Source organism: Anas platyrhynchos, chromosome 1, assembly GCF_047663525.1.
Source record: "Anas platyrhynchos isolate ZD024472 breed Pekin duck chromosome 1, IASCAAS_PekinDuck_T2T, whole genome shotgun sequence".
In the NCBI taxonomy this organism is placed as follows: domain Eukaryota; kingdom Metazoa; phylum Chordata; class Aves; order Anseriformes; family Anatidae; genus Anas; species Anas platyrhynchos.
Window position 1 is genome coordinate 126,535,817 of NC_092587.1, and position 19,185 is coordinate 126,555,001.

The window sequence follows — 19,185 nt, forward strand, 5'->3', positions numbered from 1 at the left end:
GGTTTATTCCAGTTAGTAATAATGAGTGATACCTGGCTTAAAAAAAAAAAAAAAGGACGAAAGTTTCTGGAAAGAGACTTGAATTTCTTTTGTATTGATGTGCATGTTCCTGAAATGCTGCTGTTTAGGCTGAAGTCACTGAGATTGATAAACAGCTGGGTGTAATGCTAGAGCATTTCTCTTAGATAATTTGAGAAAATGACTCTGACTCATAGGCTTACTGTCCTATGAGAATGGTTTTTCTTGTAAAGGCTGGGAGATGAAGTCAACTAGCCAAGCGGTATTTGGGTATTTATAGAAGCTCTTTCCAGTAACTGTATTTTTTCATCAGGTTATTAATTATGGCAGCACATGAGTGATGGGGCCTCTTGCAGCCTTGGGTGGAGTACGTGAGTGCTCCCTGACGAGGTATTTCCACCTGTTCTAACAGAGCCGTTCTGCTGGGCTCAGTGAAACTTGTCTGTGCAAGTTAGCAAATGCATTGAGACTACTAAATATGTGCCAGGACTATTGCTAATTAAAGAGAAATGCAGTGGAAGAAAAAAAAAAAACTTTCACAGAAGAGGGGAAAAATGCTACAGTTTTAATATTTATGAATTTGGGAGTTTAGGGTTGGTTTGTTGTTTTAGCCTATTTCCAGCTGCTACCAACAATTATTCCTTAGTGAACTCTACCATTGCTTATGTTAAAAATATTAATTGTGAATTAGAAGTAGTATTTATGTTTTTCTCCCTTTTTTTTAATCCATTCCAGAATGCATATTTTTCTTTCCAGAAGGACTTTTTTTTTCCATTCATCAGGTGTGCTGAAAGAGTAGCACATAACTGTGCACAGAATTTTAAGATTATTTAGTTGCCTGGGGAGCAGGTTTGGGAAGGATGGCTTCTCCTTGGACACAGTGTGCACGGAATGAAACTGTTATCAAGGTAGTGTCAGGAATGCAAAAACTCCTTTGGGATTATAGTCATCTTCTGTTCTGCTTCTTACTCTAGACCCTCTGCATAGTTAGCTCACTGAAGGGGGAAAGGGCTACGTTATCACTTTAGGTTAATATTCTTGAGAATTTTAATTATGGTACCTTCTCAATCATAAGAAAAAGTTGTGACTGGATTAATTTTAAAGAGACCAATTTTCCCACATCTCAGTCAGCGCGTCTTCAAATTCGATTCTCTTTTACACTGAAAATTTCTACGTTTAGTAGAAGGAAAAAAAAATTTTAAGAAGCAAGTTCTGTTTTAAATAAACAACAAAATTACAAACCGCTAAAGTTGTTTTAAGACGTGTTAAAAATCATTCATGCTTGCAATTTTGATACTGTATAATGTCCTCTTTTTTGATAAAACAGCTCCAGAAATTGCTTAGACCTACTGCAAATGTTGAACTAAAATGAGCTGCAATTAAGTACAAAAGTATTAAACATTTTGGTAGCATTTATAAAAAAAAAAAAAAAAGAATTTTCAAGCCTCTTTTTTTTTTTTTTTTTTGCTGCTTTCCTTTTCTTTATCTAACTTTGCAAAATTCAGAATTTTTAGTCAACTCTTACATTTTTGTAAGAAATACCTTGATAAAAATACTGCTACTGCTGGTATTGTGCAAAAGATAAAATTCTCAAGGGGAGCAGAAGTGGAATGAGTGCGTGGTCAAGCCCCCAGCTGCAGCTCTGCCTCGGAGCTAGCCGTAGAGCTGTGGCTGCTCTGGTCAGTGATGATGAGGTGTTTGTGGGCTCATGCAGAACCGCAGAGATCTGCCTTTTCTGTTCTAGCATTTTTTTTTTCTTTCCAGTACAGTAATTAAGATATTTTTAAGATTGAAGATGATCAGCAAACAACCTGAACCTACTTTATGTATCTTTTAAAAGCTATTTGGCCAGCACCTTGGGATCATTTTATCTTACGTAAACATACCAGTAGGATATACCTTGCTACTGACACTTTGGTGTGAATATGGGATGCAGCTGGAGCTCTTGATTTACATGAGTAACTTGAATGTTTCAGATGGGGGTCAGGAGCAGAAGGCTGGCACCTTGTGACACTGTGTGTCCCAGTGTCCCAGCTGTTTAACTGGAGCGTGCAGGTCCCTGGCAGGCTTTCTCTGCTATCTGCCAGGCCACGTCTTAGACAATTAGCCCAGGGTGTCTGAAATGCCCCTGTGTCTGGCAGCTGAGTATGCCCTTAATGACTTCATCTGCTTAACATCTTTATAACAACAGATACCTATCCTGGTATCTTAATTAGGCATAATAGAAAGTGCCTTTTTTTTTTCATAGTGATATTTGACATCCAGCCTGGCAAACACAACAATAAAATTAAGTAGCTGCAAGCTTCTTTTTTTTTTTTTTTTTTTTAATTAAAGAAAACTTCTAAAAAGGCAATTATTGAAGAAGAGGCAGATTCATTGGATTTTATTGAATATATCTGCAAAGCCTGTCTGCTGTTTGCTTGTTGACTCTACCTGAAAGCCTCTCAGCAATACCCTGTAATTAAAGTTTAGGAAAAGCACTTTTTCTTGATGTAAACAGTCATCCAGGTCCAGTCCCATGCAGTCTTAAACCATTTTTCCCTTCAGAGTGTAGTCAGTCCCTGAAAACTTGAAGAATATAACATTTCTTCATTCAGCAGTACCCAGAGGGAAGCAGTGTGTTCTTTATTATTTCCAGGAACAGCCTCAAAGGACAGAAACCAGATTCCAGGGAGTAAAGCATTGATTTTATGGACTGGGATTAAATTATTTGAAACGAGGGAGACTGCCAGCAAAGGGTGGGTGGTAAGTGCAGTGATGCCTCTGTCTGATCTTCTCTACAGACCTCCGTGTCACATCCCATGCAAGGCCACCTCTGTGCTGGCAAATGTCTATTTTATGAGCGCTCAGCTGTGTCATCTCCCTGATCACCATAAACAACATGGAAGAAAAATGCTTTCGCACTGACAGACCTGCACCTGGACCAGGAATTTCACCAATGCAGCAACATCACTTTAGGGCACACGCACTGTGGCAAAGGTCTAAATGACATTGACTGTGGTTGTGCAGAGTGGGCAAAGGTCTGAAGGCATTGAACGCGGCCATGCAGGCTGGCCAAAGGTCTGAATGTGTTGGACGTGGTTGTGTAGAGCTGGCCTTGGAGCCCCAGCTGACTCTTCTTCTCCATTGGGATGCCTGCTGTCAAAGGTTTGGGTATCTGCTACCCAAAAACACGCTGTGAAACCAAACACCACAGGATGTTACGGAGCTCAGAAGAGTACGTGGGTTTAAAAACAAAATAAGGAAAAAAAAATGGATGGAGGTGCTAGCTGCTGGCAGCTACTCAAGTGCAAATTTCAGAAGAGGTGTCCAAGCAGCTGCTTGATCCTAGTGAACCATCCTCAGCTTCCAGTAACCTGATTGACCTGCTCAAGTGCTCATTTTCTCAACCCAAAGCAGGGTATGGGTTTCACGAGACAGAGCTGGCCTTGCAGGTCAGGACGCAGCGACCTTCCTTTCCGTCTGCAGCAGGAGCCGAGATGTTTATGTAACAGTACATGGTGCAGAGCGTGTGCTCGTGGTATGGGCCTCTTTCATCTGTAAAAGTAGATTTATGTTGCCCGTCTAAAAGGGTTGAAGCCCCGATTAACATGCCAGCTTTCAGTTCTGTATGTATTTATTTCAGAGTAACAAGGTGTCCGAGGAGTCCTTCAGCATAAGGTGATAGGTGACTGCTGCAGGACCGCCGACATTATCACTGGTTTAAGTCACCTTCTTTTTCTGTGGAAGTGCTTGTTGTAACCAAGCCCCAGAGCAGCAGCAGGCCCTGCTCAGTCAGAAAATGAGGCATGATCTCGAGGGATTAGCCCAGCGGTCAGACTCACTTCTCTGAGAGTGGGGACTCCTTGGAAAAGGTTTTTTGGAGGAGGGCAGGGAAATTAAATATAAGTAGTAGTTGGGAGGGCAAGGAGGGTGGTTTCCTTGCAATAAAATCTTTGTTGTTGTTAATTGGGCGTTTTCCTTATTCCCCAAGACTGGGAATAAAAGATTAGGTTGGACTTCAGTAAGAACTTCTTTACCGAAAGGGTTGTTAGACTCTGGAACAGGCTGCTCAGGGAAGTGGTGGAGTCACCATCCCTGGAAGTCTTCAAAAGACGTTTAGATGTAGAGCTTAGGGATATGGTTTAGTGGGGACTGTTAGTGTTAGGTTAGAGGTTGGACTCGATGATCTTGAGGTCTCTTCCAACCTAGAAATTCTGTGATTCTGTGACTGTAAGAGAATTTTCTGCTGGTGCTTCTTTGTATTTATTATCCTGGTTGGCAGAAGGCACAACCACTCTGTGTTGGTGTCCTGACTCTTAAACGTTGCACTGACTGCTGCAGAGCTTTTAGCCTTGTGTGGTTGTAAATACGAGGAAAGCTCAGGATAAAGCTGAGTGTACAAGATATTAACCTGAGGTCACTTCCTACGTCACAGTGAAAGCTGATCTTTCGCTGTGGGGTTTTCTTTTTCATTCAAACCTTGTTCTGCCCTCTGTTGGTAGTTCGTAGTATGAGATAGAAATGACGTTATGTTACTTTCATGGTAGAGTTGTCTGTGCTGGCTTGCTGCTGTAGTCTGCTGTATGAAACAGAATTTGAATTCCTATCATTAATCAAATTTTTCACCACAGGTTACTGCTGCACCCATTGCCTTTATAATGTATGCTGCATGAAGATGTGTAGTAAATGCACTAATTTTGGCCTTAGTGTACAGAGTACAAGTTGTTATCCAAGGAATGGTTATTCCATCCTTCAAAGCCATGTTTACTGTCAGAAGGCAAGCAAATTTCTGCTTTTTGGCAGGCAAGCTGATTCATGAAGTCAAGTGTTTGAGTTAAGAAATGCCGGTACTGAGGATGCCTGTGCAACTTTAATGCTACCCCTGCTGCATGCATATGCATTTATGATGTCTGCACTTAATTAGATTGCATGGGATTTTCCTCCACGTAGTTTTTTTTAATGTTGCACACGTAATGAGCAGTCATCCTATACACTTGTTTGCCCTGTGACGTAGCCACCTCTGGAGTGCTCTTCTCCAAGGCAGCCTTCAGATGACAGACCTTTCTCTTTCTAACCACTTCCCAGTGTCAGAAGGAAACGAAGCAGGAAGCATAAATCACAGTTGTTTTGCTGTGAACTTGGTTCACCCCTTGAGGAGCTTCATCCGATGCGCTACATAAGGGACGTAAAAGGAAAAAACGCTTAATATACGTGTGGATGGAAGAGAAACGAGGATCACACGGACTGCTTCAGTTCTGGTTTCTGAAGTATCTGGCATTACAATCTTTGTATTCTTTTTGCATTACCTGGATGAGATCGAGACGCCTGAAGTCTTGAGAAAGCCAGCCTAAAACATCAGAAATTTCATCCCATCTCATCGCACCTCAGCTTTGGACAGCTATGGCAGCTGTGAGCAAGGCCAGGGCTTGCAGATCCACTTCTGCCAGCTGCATTCATAAAGCAGTCAAGGTGGAGATAAATTCACTCTAATTTTATTGGCGATCATTGCGGGACATATATTTGGCAGTGAGTTTCAGAGATCAATGCAAGAGAGCGATGAAAGGCAGTGCAGGGTTTTGTGAACACGATCGAGGGGCTCTTACAATCCTTCCAGCTTATCTGCATCCTGGTTTCCATTTCACAAGTGCCACATTTCTCCATCCCAGCTCCATCCTTGCCTCAGAAGCCCTTGTTTTCTGCCTCAGCTTGCTTCCTTCGTTGTTTAAGCCCCTGCTTGCTCCCAAGCCCACTCTTCCTTCCTCAGGCTCTTGTTCCAGTCTTGATTTAACCTCTGCTACCTCGAGTCTGAATCACAGAGTCCCATTGTAGCTTTCAAGCCGTTTTGACTTTCAGATCTCTGAAAAACTTGCCATGGATGGGAGCTGTAATTTAACCGTGCTGACAACAGGGATTTCCTTCCTAGCTCCTTCCTGCAGGACCTCTCAAAGCAGTGGCACAGCACTGCCACGGCTGCTTTACCGAGCCACTTGCTGTTCCCACTGCTTGCCAGATCTGACCATAAATGTTCACCGAGTGAACAAACAAGTGGATGAGTCTTTGGTAATAAATAGCTGTTTATCTGACCCACAACTTTTGGGTGTAATTAACCAGCCGGCAGCTGTCGTCGCAATTTTCCAGGGGCCTGACTGCCATCGGGGAGTCTCTGTCTGCGTGTGTCGGCAGGGGAGGCTCGGAGATGGAGCTGCAAGGTGCTGTGTGGGTAAAAGCAAGCTGTTACTCCAATGCAGAGCAGCTGAGAGCTGCATTTTCCCTGGCCACAAGAGACAGAGGAGCCCAAATGATGATTGTTAAGGATGTGAAACCCTGTGCCTGTTTGTGCTGCAGCCCTGCAAAGACCCCAGGAGATCCTGAAAGCAGAGGGAGAAACGAGGGCACCGTTTCTGCACCCTGTAGGCTGTTGGACAAGGCTCCCATCCTCTAGCATCTCTCAAGTCAGCAGCTGAAGCCTGCCCAGAAAGCAGGGGCTGCTGTGCAGGTGGAGGAGCCTGCACGGGTTCAGCTGTCTGCCCATCACAGGGCACGGGGGAAGGCAGGTAACTCCCGGGTGCCCCATGCGTCTCGCTCCGTCTGCCTGGTTAAATCGCGCTGTTTAGTGGATCAGGCTGCACAAAGAGCTGCGGTGTCTGCATCCCGGTGCAAAACATCCTTAGGCGACCTCCTCCCAAGCAGGTAACCTGCTTTTAGGTACCGGCTGCAGGAGGAAACTGTGTTTCCTACCTGGAGAAGGGGGTAGGAGGGCAGCTGCCTCCCTAGCCTCATCCAGCGCTAATTACTGGTTGTTGCAGTGAGCTGGTGCTCGTGGTTTCCTGTGGGCAGGGAAGTTGTGTGCCTGGGTTAAGCCATAAATACCAAGGCTGGGACTTCCACAAAGCATTAAACTATGAGAGAGCTGTGTACCGCTTTTACTGCTTGCCTGAACCGCCTTTTCTTTTAGCCGAAAACTTGAAAATGAGCTTATTAACAAGACTGAATAGATACTAATCGCATCCTTATGGTGTTTCCCAAGAAAGTTACAAACTTTTAAACAAGCAAGAGCAGCATGCTTGTTCGCTCTGAGGAGAGGAGTCAGGTATTTACACGGATGAGCCGTGCTTGGACTTCAGCAGTAGGTAGGAGACTGCTCTGGATGTATCCAAATTCCAATTTGTTGCCCCCCCACCCCCTGCCAAGTGCAAAATCGTGTTTTTGTTTGGGTTGTTAAACGCATTAGATTTAATTTGGTGGTTTTTTGAGTTCTCTTGTATGCTTTAATTTGATTAACACTTTTGTTTTTGTTCTCTTTCTGATTTCAGCCATTGATGGATTTCTAAAAACTGATGAGAGACAAAGACTCGCAAAGGAGAGAAGAGAAGAAAGGGAAAAATACCTTGGTAAGATGGCAGGAGGTGCATGTATTATTTATGTATATGTGCTAATAGGCTTAAGTTACTTATGTGACATTTTGTCTGTTCTGAATTCTAAATGCTGCCTATTGCTAGTCTTTATTGCTTGTATTACTTCTTCAAAACTAGTCCATGCCTTCTTTGATTTCCATTCTAAGGTTAACGTGCAAGATACTAACTGTTAGATTTATGATTTGTAAAAGAAAAAAACAAAACAAACAAAACAAATAATCCTTGTGTAGTATTTATGATAATATGTAGGACGATTTGCTGAAACAGCCTCAGTTTTAGTCTATTAAGTTTTAGACATATTAAAAGATGATATGGAGCTGTTCAGTGTGGCATAAAGCTGAATATTTTTCTGTCAGTTTTAAAAGGATTAATCTTCTTTCAAGGGAATGAAAAAATCTATCAATTCATTGTGTTTTAAAGCATCAGTGTTTTTTAATGTACTAACACCTCCAAGAGAATGTCAGGGTAATTTTTTAAGAGAGAAAAATGAACTGTTTAAACTTTTTTAATGTGTGTGCGTGCATATATAAAGCTTTTAAAATAAAAAAAATAAAAGATTTTTCCTCAGTGCAGTAACCAGAAAGGCCAGTAGCACTGTTCCTTAAGGTTACCTGATGCTACCTCTCAAAGGGAATTGCCAATATTTTGATTTTGTAAAATTTAGGTTTGCCATATATTTCAAGGCAATGGTAACTGAAATACTGTGGGCACCTGGGGAAAGAATCACAGGAAAGTACTGTTTTCTTTGCAGTAAGTAACTAAACTGTTGACAATTTTTTGGTAAAACCTGAGGCCTGAGATTTGATGTTTTTTAGTTCAGAGAGCTTGGTGAGCAAGATTTCTTTTTGTAGTTCCTGTGCAAATCTGCTTAGTGAGGACTTAGGTTTTAGTAGTTAATCTCCCTGGAGGTTTTGTCCACATGGGGCATGCACCAGCCTAAGGTTTTATCTCCTATGGCTATATTCAGTCCCAACTACCTCTTCTTTCTTCTTTATTATCCTTGCTTTGCTGGCTCCTGAGTAAGCGATATGAGTAGTAGATTGGAAAGGACTTGGATTAAAAAGCAGAAGAGAAGATGGGAGGAAAACTGGAGAATCTGGGAGTGGCTGGCGTAGGGCATTTGAAAGGTGTTGGTTGTGGTTCTTATATCCAGACACTGTACATCTGTACATGCCTTCTGGAAAGGTGTGTGTGTATGTATATATATATATATATATTAACCTATATAGAGAGAGAGAGACCAATTCTAGAATAGGAACCTCTGGATTTTGGCCTCAGTAGCTCTTTGTCTTGCAGCAGGTTTATTTCAGAAAGAAAACACATTGAGTTCCCCAGAAGGACAAATACATGTATTTACGCTGCCAGCAGGTACTTTGCACAAATATAGAATAACCTTCTCATGAAAGCCAAAATTCATTAAGTAGTGGCTTAGTATCCCTAAATCAAGAGAAAAAAAAAAGAATTGTATTTATGTCTGTGATGACAGAATGGTTTGCTTCTCTGTCCAGAATCTGTCCCAGGTTTCAGCTACGTAATCAAAAGGTAATTTTAGCACCATCTCTGGACATCTCACTCTGTTTTTGGTTTTCTATCAACTCCAGCATGTTCTTTTCACATGTTCTACATAACGTGGCTAGTAGTCATCAATAATTAGTGACCGGTCACTTGTTTTGCACCGTCTCTGAGGTAACTACTTGTTGAAAAATCCAAGCCTTCATTCTTAAGAGTCCAGGCTCACCTACAGCACTAACACCCCTCTCACATTGACCTGCCCTGCAGTGGAAGAAAAATAGTGAGTTGTCCCAAGACAAAAGGGGAAGACAGCAACAACCATAATACTAACAGGAATAAGGCAGAAGGCATTCTGTAAGGCAGGTTGGACACCTGGAGGAAGTATCTTACAAGGGTCTGGTATTCAAGAGGAAGAAATGCATCTGTTGGGAAAGCATCTGGTGTTATGAGGGACTCTGGCTTGGTGACAGAGCGATACTAGAAGGGCTGAAGGCCACAGCTGTGGTTAAAGAGCTGGGGGGCAAGGAGCTGAGGAGAAAAGGCTGATCTATGAAGAGGGAATTGAGATAGCTCAGTAAGAGCCTAGGACTGATGGGAAGAAGCTAAAAGTGAGAATGCTTGAAGGGTGATAATTTGCTGGACAGGGAAGCAGTGACTGAAAAAGTCGACTGGGGCTGAACAGGTGAGCAGAATGAAGGACCAGCTCTTGTATAAATCATGCTAATTCAGGATTTCCATAGCTGTCAAGTTCTTAGCCCGGCAGCTGTGCTAATACTCTTACATAGTGGCTGTATGTATGTTGGTATGATGTTACAGGTCAGCGTGTATGAAGGCATGCTTACTGACCTCCTTCATGCCTTCTATGGAATGCACTTGCATGAGAACTGGGTTTTTCTTCACCATTTGTCACATTAACTTCTGTTACTTATGCCCCCTGTGTAAACCTGAAGCAACAGTCCTGTGTGTAATGTTGCAGTCTGAATTTCTGAAACAACAAGGTAATGTCTCAAGAGGATTATGACTCCAGTTTGAAGAAGCAACTGAACAAACTTTCAATAATAAAAATGTTTTCTTTTTAGTGCTTGGAGCCTATAACAGCATAGCATCAAATTATGAGCAGAATGGTGTATTTTCAAAGCTTCATGGAAAGTTTAGCTTCTATTTTTATGTATTTATTTTGAAGGTAGCCCTGCAAAGAGAAACATAGTTTTAAAAAAATTCCAAGGGCTTTTGCTTCAATATAAGAAATTGATTCACTTCAAAACCTAGTGGGAGCGTTTGTTATGTCTGAAAAAAAAAAATGGCTTTAAGCTACAGAGGGATTAGAAGGATTTATATAGATTTATATAGATAAAAGAATCGTTAACTATTCTGCACGCTGTTTTTACACAAGTGGGGGGACAAACTGTCACCTATGTACAAAGGGCTTCCATATTAAATAGTATATCAGTTGAATTTATTAGTCATTCATGCATTTCTATGCACTGTACTTTTGATCTTAGTGCACTAAAAGAGCCTGTGTGCTTGTGTTTGTTATTTTACTCTATTGTGTCATGCTATCAAGTAATTTTAAAGTAGGAGAAAATTTGCATTAAGTGAAACACATGGTTTTTTTTCTGCCTAAGCTGCTAGGGAGCAGCAGATACTGGAGAAGGAGAGGAGAGCAAAACTTCAATATGAAAAGCATGTGGAGGAACGATGGAGAAGACTGGAGGAACAGAGGCAGAGAGAGGAGCAGAAGAGAGCAGCTGTTGAAGAAAAGAGGAGGCAAAAGCTTAAAGAGGAGGAGGTAAGGTCCGCTGGGATTCATACAACAGAGCAACTGTATCTGTTAGCATTACAGATAGCAGAATATTGACATGCACAGCAGGTTTCTTTCTCTTTTTCTTGTCCCAGAGACATATGGACATTACTTTGTGAACTCCATGAATCACCACAGCCATAAATACTACTGCTTGTACATCAAAAACATTTTCCCAAGCTTTTTTGTCTCTTGATTTTTGTCTGATCTCACAAAACAGTCATCTACTTATACTAATATATCTGTGTTTCTGATTGTCAGATGGTAAAGCAGCAATGTCCTGGAAGGTAGCTTTTAAAGATGAGTGTTTCCATAAATTGGCAAGATTTTGTTTACACTTCCATAAATGCAATTTCAGTTGCACAGGCAGCATAAAGAAATGAGTATTTTTCTTTCCCCGGTAACATATAATGAGGAATTCTTAAAGTAGTGAAGAATCTAGTCTGACTTAAATTTGTAGAACAGAAATAACCATACCTCTCTCTTCTATTCTCTCCACTGAGATCATTTAAGGTCTTTTTTTTTTTTTTCCTCCAGTGAGTCCAATTTCTAATGCTGATCTCTGATTGCAGTGTGTGTATGTGTCTGCCTTCACCACATTCTGTAGAAAACATCAGCACTGCGACTGCAACTGATAAAGAATTAATGATTTTAGGAAAAGGGGACAGTGGTTTAGAGAAAAAAAAAAAAAAAGGCAAGAGAAGGTATTTCCTTAGTTTCTGTAGAAAAAATGCCCTAGAAATCTGCAGTTATTAGCCTTCCCCCCCACACCTTTTGATCAAGTGTCTTTGCAAAAGAGATGAAACACTTCCACGTGGGATCAGAATAACAGACTTCTTTGTGTGTGTGTATTTTTTTTCCTCCTGTGTTTGATTCTTCTCTAAATTTTCTTTTCAGGTTACAGTAAATTATATCCTGCCATTCCTCTTTCAACTGTAACATAGTGTTTCTGGCTTCTGCATAATTAGCTGAGAATTCATTTTAAAATGTTTTGTCATGTGAATAGTTTAAAATTTTGTTAAGAAGGATGACAAAAACGGAAACAAAGGCTTAGGAGATCTATCTCCTTCCTCAGTAACATCATTGACCTGATGTTCTCCTTCCCCAGTACTTCCAGCTGTGATAACCTTTTGCAGCTAAGCAAAATCGATCTCCTTCATGGGGGATGTAAAGGAAAGTGGCAAGTACAAACACTTCCAAATCCCTGTCCTCAAAAATTGCACTGGAGGTGGGCAGGGAAGGGGAGGGGTATGGGCAAAGTGAGCAACTTGCCTGCTTTGCCTGCCTGCATGGTTTACCCACACTGGAGAAATGGAAGGGTGGGTTGTGGAACATGAGAGTTCCCATACTGGGAGACTTCTTTAATGACTGAAGAAAGGGTTGTTGCCTCCAAGTCTGTGATCATTGAATGAATACCAGCGCTCAAAGATCTGCTCATTCAGCCCATCCTTCAAGCTTAAACTGTCCAACACCTTGCATGGGCTGAGGAAGCTGAGGAAGGGCTACTGGGGGCAGGAGGACAGGGGAGGGTGGGTGCATGTTTGGGGTTGGATTATCCCTGATGGATGGGAAGATCCAGGAGTTTCTGAAGGAGGGAAGGGTACATGGAGTAATAATCTGTAGAGAAGAGGAGGATGAGGGAAGAAAGGGATTAGGAAGAGGAGACACCACCACATCCTGGTATTGCTTCACAGCTACTTGTCATTCCTTCATTTCTCAAACTTGAAATTTACTAAAGGATCTGCCAAATCCACCCCCCAGCTCTGATGAGCCACGGGTTTCTCCCCTCTAATCCCATATATGCAGTAGTAGTGGAGGTCTGAGTAAGGACGGCGATGAAGTCACAGCTCCATGGGCATTGCAAATCACTCACTGCACCTGAATCATTCTGGACATTTGAGGTTGTCTTTACTGGAAGAGCTTGAAGCCTGTGTTTCCCACACCCTGTGGGTTTGTGACCTGGCCAGTGAGCCAGCATACTACAGCATGTGCTCGGTGTTTCTTCTTTTAAGACTGGTTTACTTGGGTGGAGACTGGAGCACCGATGTTACCTGCCCATCAGGTGTCTGATGTGCCCAATAGAGATTTTGTTCCTTGCTGCCTGTGTTATTGGTTATCCTTCGTATCTTCCTTGGGTCCTTTTTTTTTTTTTTTTTTTTTGGCTTTTTAGCACAGCAGAAGGCAGCGCGTATCTGTGACAGGAACAGGTTATATAAATCTCACTCTAAAAATATTGTTGTGTCTGTAAGAGTTTGAGAAGTGAATGGCTCTGGTTCATTTCGTACATTAGAGCTTTCTATGCTCAGCTGCTTTGTATGCAAAGGCCTTGTCAAAGAGGAGGTGACCAAAATTTGATTTATTTTGCTTTTATTCCCTCTCCACTGCCAGATAAGAGGTGGCAATTTTGTATTAATGGAAAGAGAGGTATTCTAGCAGAGTTATTCTCCAGGGCAACTGGAGCTCCCTCAGAGTAAAATGGAAGTGTTTCCAGTTCCTCAGGCAGAAAGTGAATAAATGGGCCTGAGAATCCTTGCTGAAAGTCTTTGCTCTACATTTACTGCAACTTTCATATCTAGAGAGGTATTCAGTAGCAGTGCTGCTCCCTCCACGTTCTTTTTAAAGCTGCCTTCTCCTTAGCGTAAGCAATCCCTGAGCCTTGAGGAAAGAAGAGTGGTGGTGTTCAACTTGAAGGTATCAACGAGTTGTTTTAAACAGCAAGCAGCCAGTTGGAGTTGGGGCTGAATAAAAGCAGAGCTGGTCCTCGTTTGCTTAATTTTTTTCCCCTTTTCCCACCTTGAAGCTTCCATGTGCTTTGGAAGTGCACTGTAAATAAATGCCTTCCTACACGTAGTGTATTGGGAAGTCTCTTTAGAAGCAGTGTTCATGTAGTCCATGAAACAATACATGGCCTATACAAGTGATGTTTGTTAAGGGTAGTAGTATGAATAGGAGTGAGAGCACCCATATAGTCAAAATTAGTTTTAATTAAAACTATCCAATATTGTTAAGAAGGGAACTGATAATATTAGTACTGATCCTACCAATATATTAATATTTAAATGAATGGCTACTAGTAAAAAGCTAGACAGCATCAAATCTAGGCCAGCATGCCAACTTAAACAGATCAATGTTAAAAGGAAAAGAGCATCCTACAGCACAGGGAAGATTTTTTTTTTAGTTAGATGTTTATTTTGGCATATGTCCAGTGCTTGTTACATTTGAAAAAAGTATGCGCTTAAACACAAGGTGGAAAAACCAAGGTGGATGGTATAGTGACAATTACTTACTTTTCTAATTATAATATATGTAATTAATAAACACCTTTCAAAATCTGGTAGCAGCTCATATAACAAGTGGAATTCAGTTGCACAAGTAACACAGAAATTTTGCTGCAAGCTGGTTGAGATTGCTATGCAAGCAGTCTCTTGATTGCTCTGCAGTGGACATGAGGAGAATTTAGTCCTCCGTGTAATAATGAGCATCCTCTCTGCTGCTGTGTGCTCCCCCTCTGCCATTAGTGCTGCTCCAGCTCCACACGTACGTACAGTAATGCAGAGCCTTCATTTGTCCCCTCCTTTTATTCTCTGATGCACACGCCCTTTTTCTGTGTAAGTCTTCTCTTTATACACACCCATAATTTTAAATTGCTGGGGGTAGAAATGAGTTATATTCAGAAGGGGTAGTTAAAAAATGATTTTTTTTAAATCTTTTTCCTTTCTTTAAGTAGAAAACAATAGCTTTTTTGTTGTTACATGGAGGAGCCTCTCTAATAGAAGATGAGGCCAACTGATAAGATCAGGAGACAGCTACTCACATACGGCACTGATGAATATAGAAAAGAAAAGGAAGAGGTTTTCCTCTCTAATCTTACGTTTGGGTCTTTTAGATGTTTTATTGCAGGTTTAAGGAAGATCGGTTTAGCATTGTTTGCACAAAATGAGTCATAATACTTGTAAAATTATTTTTTCTTTGTTTTCGCATCTGCATCATGTTTTACATAAGTAAAAGGAAAGTACTTCAGTCAAATTATTTGTATTCACAGTTCTTTTTTTGTTTTGTATTTTAATTCAGGCAGCCCAAATGTTTGTTCTGTTGTTTAGTCTGAGAAAAACACGCATGAATAACTATATGGGCTTTGGAAAGCAACATGTTTGTTTAGTTACTAGCAGTAGATGGCTCTCTTTTTATGCTTTTCCTCATTCTTAAGTTAACCCACGTGTGAAGCTTGTACGTTACATGTTTTTTTGTGGAAGATAACTATATACCCAGTGCAGAGATTTTTCTCAATCTATAGCAATTAGAATTCCCAAACAAGGGTCAGACAGTTGGGTATGTCATTAAGAAGTTTCCATGTCTATAACACAGGAGGGGTTTTCCACAGTGTTTGCTGATGAAGAAACACTTTGTCTTGCTGTTTAGTTTTTGTCGCAAAAAGATTATTAATGTATGAGCTGTTTATGCTATGCTTCTGTGCATCTCAGTTGTTCTCTTTGTCTTTTTGGCTTTGTTTGGCTTTTTAATTTTAGCATTCAGCCTTGTGCTAACTTAATGCTTTTTAATAACAGACCTTTCTTTGTGCAGAAGGTCTTCATATTGTTCTTTATCTAAGATATATCTGCAGGGTTTCATGTGGCTTAATCATTATGTTCTGTAGCACTTTAATGAAAGGCTCTTTGCAAATGAGAATAAATGATGGCTTCTCCACGTTGAGTAATTGAAGATTTCAACCTCAGGATGTGTGTGGTTTGAGCTTTCATATATGTATGAAATGAAAAATCATTTATTTTCTTTATATTATTTCATCATATACATTGTTTGATTCTTAGAACAATGCCCTCATGGTAGGTGGTGTAAGTGTATTCGGTGGTTTCCAAGCTGGAACATAGTGCTGGCCTTTGCTCCGAGCAGCATTTAAAAAGGTCATAAATCACCCAGATAATTGAAGCTTGTCTGCTTTCACACCATCTCTTTTATTAATGTGCAATGATATTAATTAGATATGGAAAGAAAGATTCTGTAGAATTGTATCCTTTAATAGGAAAGGAGTAGGAGGGTTGTTTTATTTTGTTGCTAGAAAGGTATTTTGGGGTAAGAGCCATAGTAGAAAAAAAAGTAATGAAAGAAAGTGAACTGCAGAGAACAGGTACTGAAATAACAGGTTTGAAAAGAGTACAGAAAAGGGCCTGAAATAGAATGAAATTAATGTTGAGAGGTGTGTTGTTAAAAGTGGAAAATATGAAGTTGAAATAGTGAGCCAGCACACAGGTTTTAAATAAGAAAATTGCATCATTTAGTAGTAAGGAAATAAAGATCGTAGCTAGCTACAGGACAGTAACTTTGGATTCCTGAGATTGGAAGATTACTTTCTTTACATATCCAAACTATGGACAAGAAGTAATAGAGCATTCAAAGCCATGCGTGTTTTCTTCTTTTTTTTTCCTATGCTATTATGGAAAGGTCTGTGCTTGAGCTTTGTGATGCTTCGTGCATGTTCTCTTAAGGGGGTTTAAAAAAAAAGGGTGGGAGGAAGGACAATGATTTGCATTCCTGCCTGCCTGAACACTGATGCCACTGACTAGATAGGAGGAAAGAAAAAAAAAGGGGTGTAAAGGAGGAAGCAGCTGCTTTCTTTCTACCTGATACACCGTAAGCTAAAGATACAGAAGGAAGGTAAAAAAGTGAGTTCGGAACAGGGGACCAGAAGATTGTCTTCCTGGAGATGGCACCAGAAATGGTAAAAGCAGGGTGGGTCAACTGGCCAAAAGGTAACGGAGAGCTGAGCGCCTCTTTTCATTCCTTGTCTGGAGCAATCTGTGATGGAATTTATGGTGTAAGTGATAGGTGAGAAAATTAAGAAAACTTGAGGACAAAAAGGTAGCGGTTGGCTGTTGGAATCAGTGGGTAGTTGGTAGTGGGGCTGGCTGAGGTGGGAAATCCTGGTCAGAAATAAAATACTGGAAGTCGTGGTGGTAGAAGAGATTCCTCAAACACGTGGAAGATACACTCCCAACAGCTTTGGGGTATCAGCTGTTACTGAAAGCCAGTGACTACAGGTGATTGCAGGAAGGTAACAAAGTTTATGGATGGTGTACATAAAGGTTCCCAACATTGTAGTTACTGGAGGTGCCTGGTGTTCGTGTCTGCTCTGTTGGAGAATACAGGGCTTTTGTAGAGACTGAAAGAGATGTGCTTGAACAATGACTGAGATTTTGTGATGAAAATGTGGCAGGGAGGGGTATAGGAGACCTAGACCAAAGTCACGAGTCGGTGAGAAGAAATAATCTGGCCAAGAGATGCAGAAAGGCTTTCAGTGCAGTTGAGCTGAGCTATCAAAAGATGCAGGAGGTGGTGCAGGGGATTGGTAGAAATGGAAGGGGCTGTGATGTAACCACAGAAACTGTGCTTCTGGGGTGAGAAGCCTGCAAGAGAGAGCTTGAAGTAAATAGAATGGGAGTTTTATACAGGATGGGAAGGACATAGCAAAGGTAGTAAGTAAGCAATAGGACGAGAACTACTAATAGCATCAAAGGGTTAAAAATGATTGGGGCAGGAGCTGGAGGCACGAGTAAAGACTGTCTTCCTGAACCAGGAGAATGAAGAGGTTGCCAGAAGTGAGCAAGGTACCAAGAGGAGGAAGGAAGGAAGGAAGGTGGTAGGTGATGGAATGGTGGGTGGGGACGATCCAGGTTTTATGGGCTTGAAAGGAGGAAGACAGGTGCAGAGAGAGTTGCCCCAAAAAGTTGTGGAGAATCTAGTAGGGAGAGGAGGTGGCAACAAAACTGAGTAGAGGTCCATGAGAGTTAGGAGGTGGTGGAGTTGAAACAAGACCATACCTAGCTGTTAGTTAAAGGTAGAGCAGGATTTGGAGAGGGAAGGAGACTTCTTGTTCTTTCCAATCTGAAAATCCTAACTCATCAAGCCTTGGAGAGGAATATGGAGGTTCACAAAAAAAGATAGCTCAGAGCAGGGTGATCTGGGCATGTACTAAAAAAATACACGGGAGAAAAAAAGGAAAAAGAAGCAGCTTTTAAACGCCTGCGGCTAGACTGTAAAGAAGATAGTGGAAGAAAAAAGGGAGTGTTCCCCAAAATAAATAAATAAATTGGCCATCCTGCAAAGTAACCTACTTTGGGTTTGAAGGGATCATTTATCCGCGTGGCTAGGAGGAGCCACTGGCATTGCAGCAATTTAGCTGTACTCAGAAAGGGGATGGGAGAAATCCCGAGTTCTGCATAGACAAGAAGGAGTTAATGCTTGTCGAGCATTATTCTTATACAAATTAAGTCCAGGGCACAGCAGCAGCATCACCAGCAGGAGCAGATGCTAGGCAGTGATGCAACCTGTGTTATTTACTTAGGCCTCTGTAGTGACCTCGGTGGCTTGCAGACAAAGGATACACATATCTGGAGGTAGGTAGCATGCTGATATCTGCTTTATTCAGCCCTTTTTCTCCTGTTGGAAACAAGCTCCTGCAAACATCCTTCATCGAGCATCAGAGGAACAGCTTATTTTTAGCATGGTTTCGGAATGGGAACTAAAATAAAAAAAGCCCTGAAAGAACTGATTTCAGTTTTTCTCTGTTTTTGTACGATTGTACCCAGGAACGTTTAGAAGCCATGATGCGGCGGTCCCTTGAACGCAGCCAGCAGCTGGAACAGAAGCAGAAGCGATGGTCGTGGGGAGGAGCACTGGCTGCAGGCTCAGGAGGGAGAGACGGTAAGGGAAACGGGCTGCCTGCATTGCAGATCCTGAAGTGCAAAATGCATGAGGTGCTGGAGATAGCAAGGAGGGTGCGTTTTATAGGTAGTGTGGTGCTGCAGGGGCTACTGCCTCGGGGCGTGAATAAATGCTTTGTAATTGCTCACCAGGCTCCCTCTCTCTAACAGTTGCTGGGGAAAAAAGGTCACTCCTAACTTTAGGAATGCAAATCTTTTTTAATAGAGTAATCAGAATCTGTTTTGAGGATGACAGATGCTAAAATCAAAATTAGTGCTGTTTTTCCCTTATTCTCTTCCCCCTCATTGTCTTCCCACACATGCAGTTAGCAAATTTAATATTCACTAAAGGACTAAGTGCTGTCCAAGCCTTGCAGAAGACGATCTGTCATTGTTTGGTACTTCTAAAAACCTAACGGGAATTTCTAGATGACTATGCAGCATCTTCAGGTCAATTTTTTTTTCTCCCGCATACTTTTGCTGTCGCTCTTTTTGATTTGACTTCAGAAAAAATACTTTTTTTTCATGATCAGTCATGTACTGCTTTTATATTTTGAAAATATGCATGTTTTCTGTTTTAAATCATAATTTGTTTTAATTTGCCAGGTTTTAGTAAATTGTAGTTATAGGGAAACATTTCCATGTTTGCGTGGTAATGACCTTTTTTTAAAACAGTGTGTAAGTATATTTAACTCTAAAATGGCAAACTGTTTCATGTCTTAATTTTCATGGAATGCCATCA

The 19,185-nt window shown here is 41.3% G+C and overlaps 1 protein-coding gene across 7 annotated transcripts in view; it reads left to right on the top strand.

The window, feature by feature from the left end:
• MAP7D2 (MAP7 domain containing 2) overlaps nucleotides 1–19,185 on the top strand; it is a 75,466-nt gene that overhangs the window by 31,481 nt on the left and 24,800 nt on the right. For 4 of the 7 annotated variants that reach the window (XM_072028765.1, XM_038172901.2, XM_072028752.1 and 1 more), the window contains exons 2-4: nucleotides 7,314–7,391; nucleotides 10,553–10,716; nucleotides 18,330–18,444. In XM_072028765.1, coding sequence (XP_071884866.1) covers nucleotides 7,314–7,391; nucleotides 10,553–10,716; nucleotides 18,330–18,444 — 357 coding nt within the window. Of the gene's footprint in view, nucleotides 1–6,923; nucleotides 7,131–7,313; nucleotides 7,392–10,552; nucleotides 10,717–17,925; nucleotides 18,138–18,329; nucleotides 18,445–19,185 lie in introns of those variants that run through there. The other 3 variants (XM_038172904.2, XM_038172905.2, XM_038172906.2) reach the window with 3 other exon arrangements.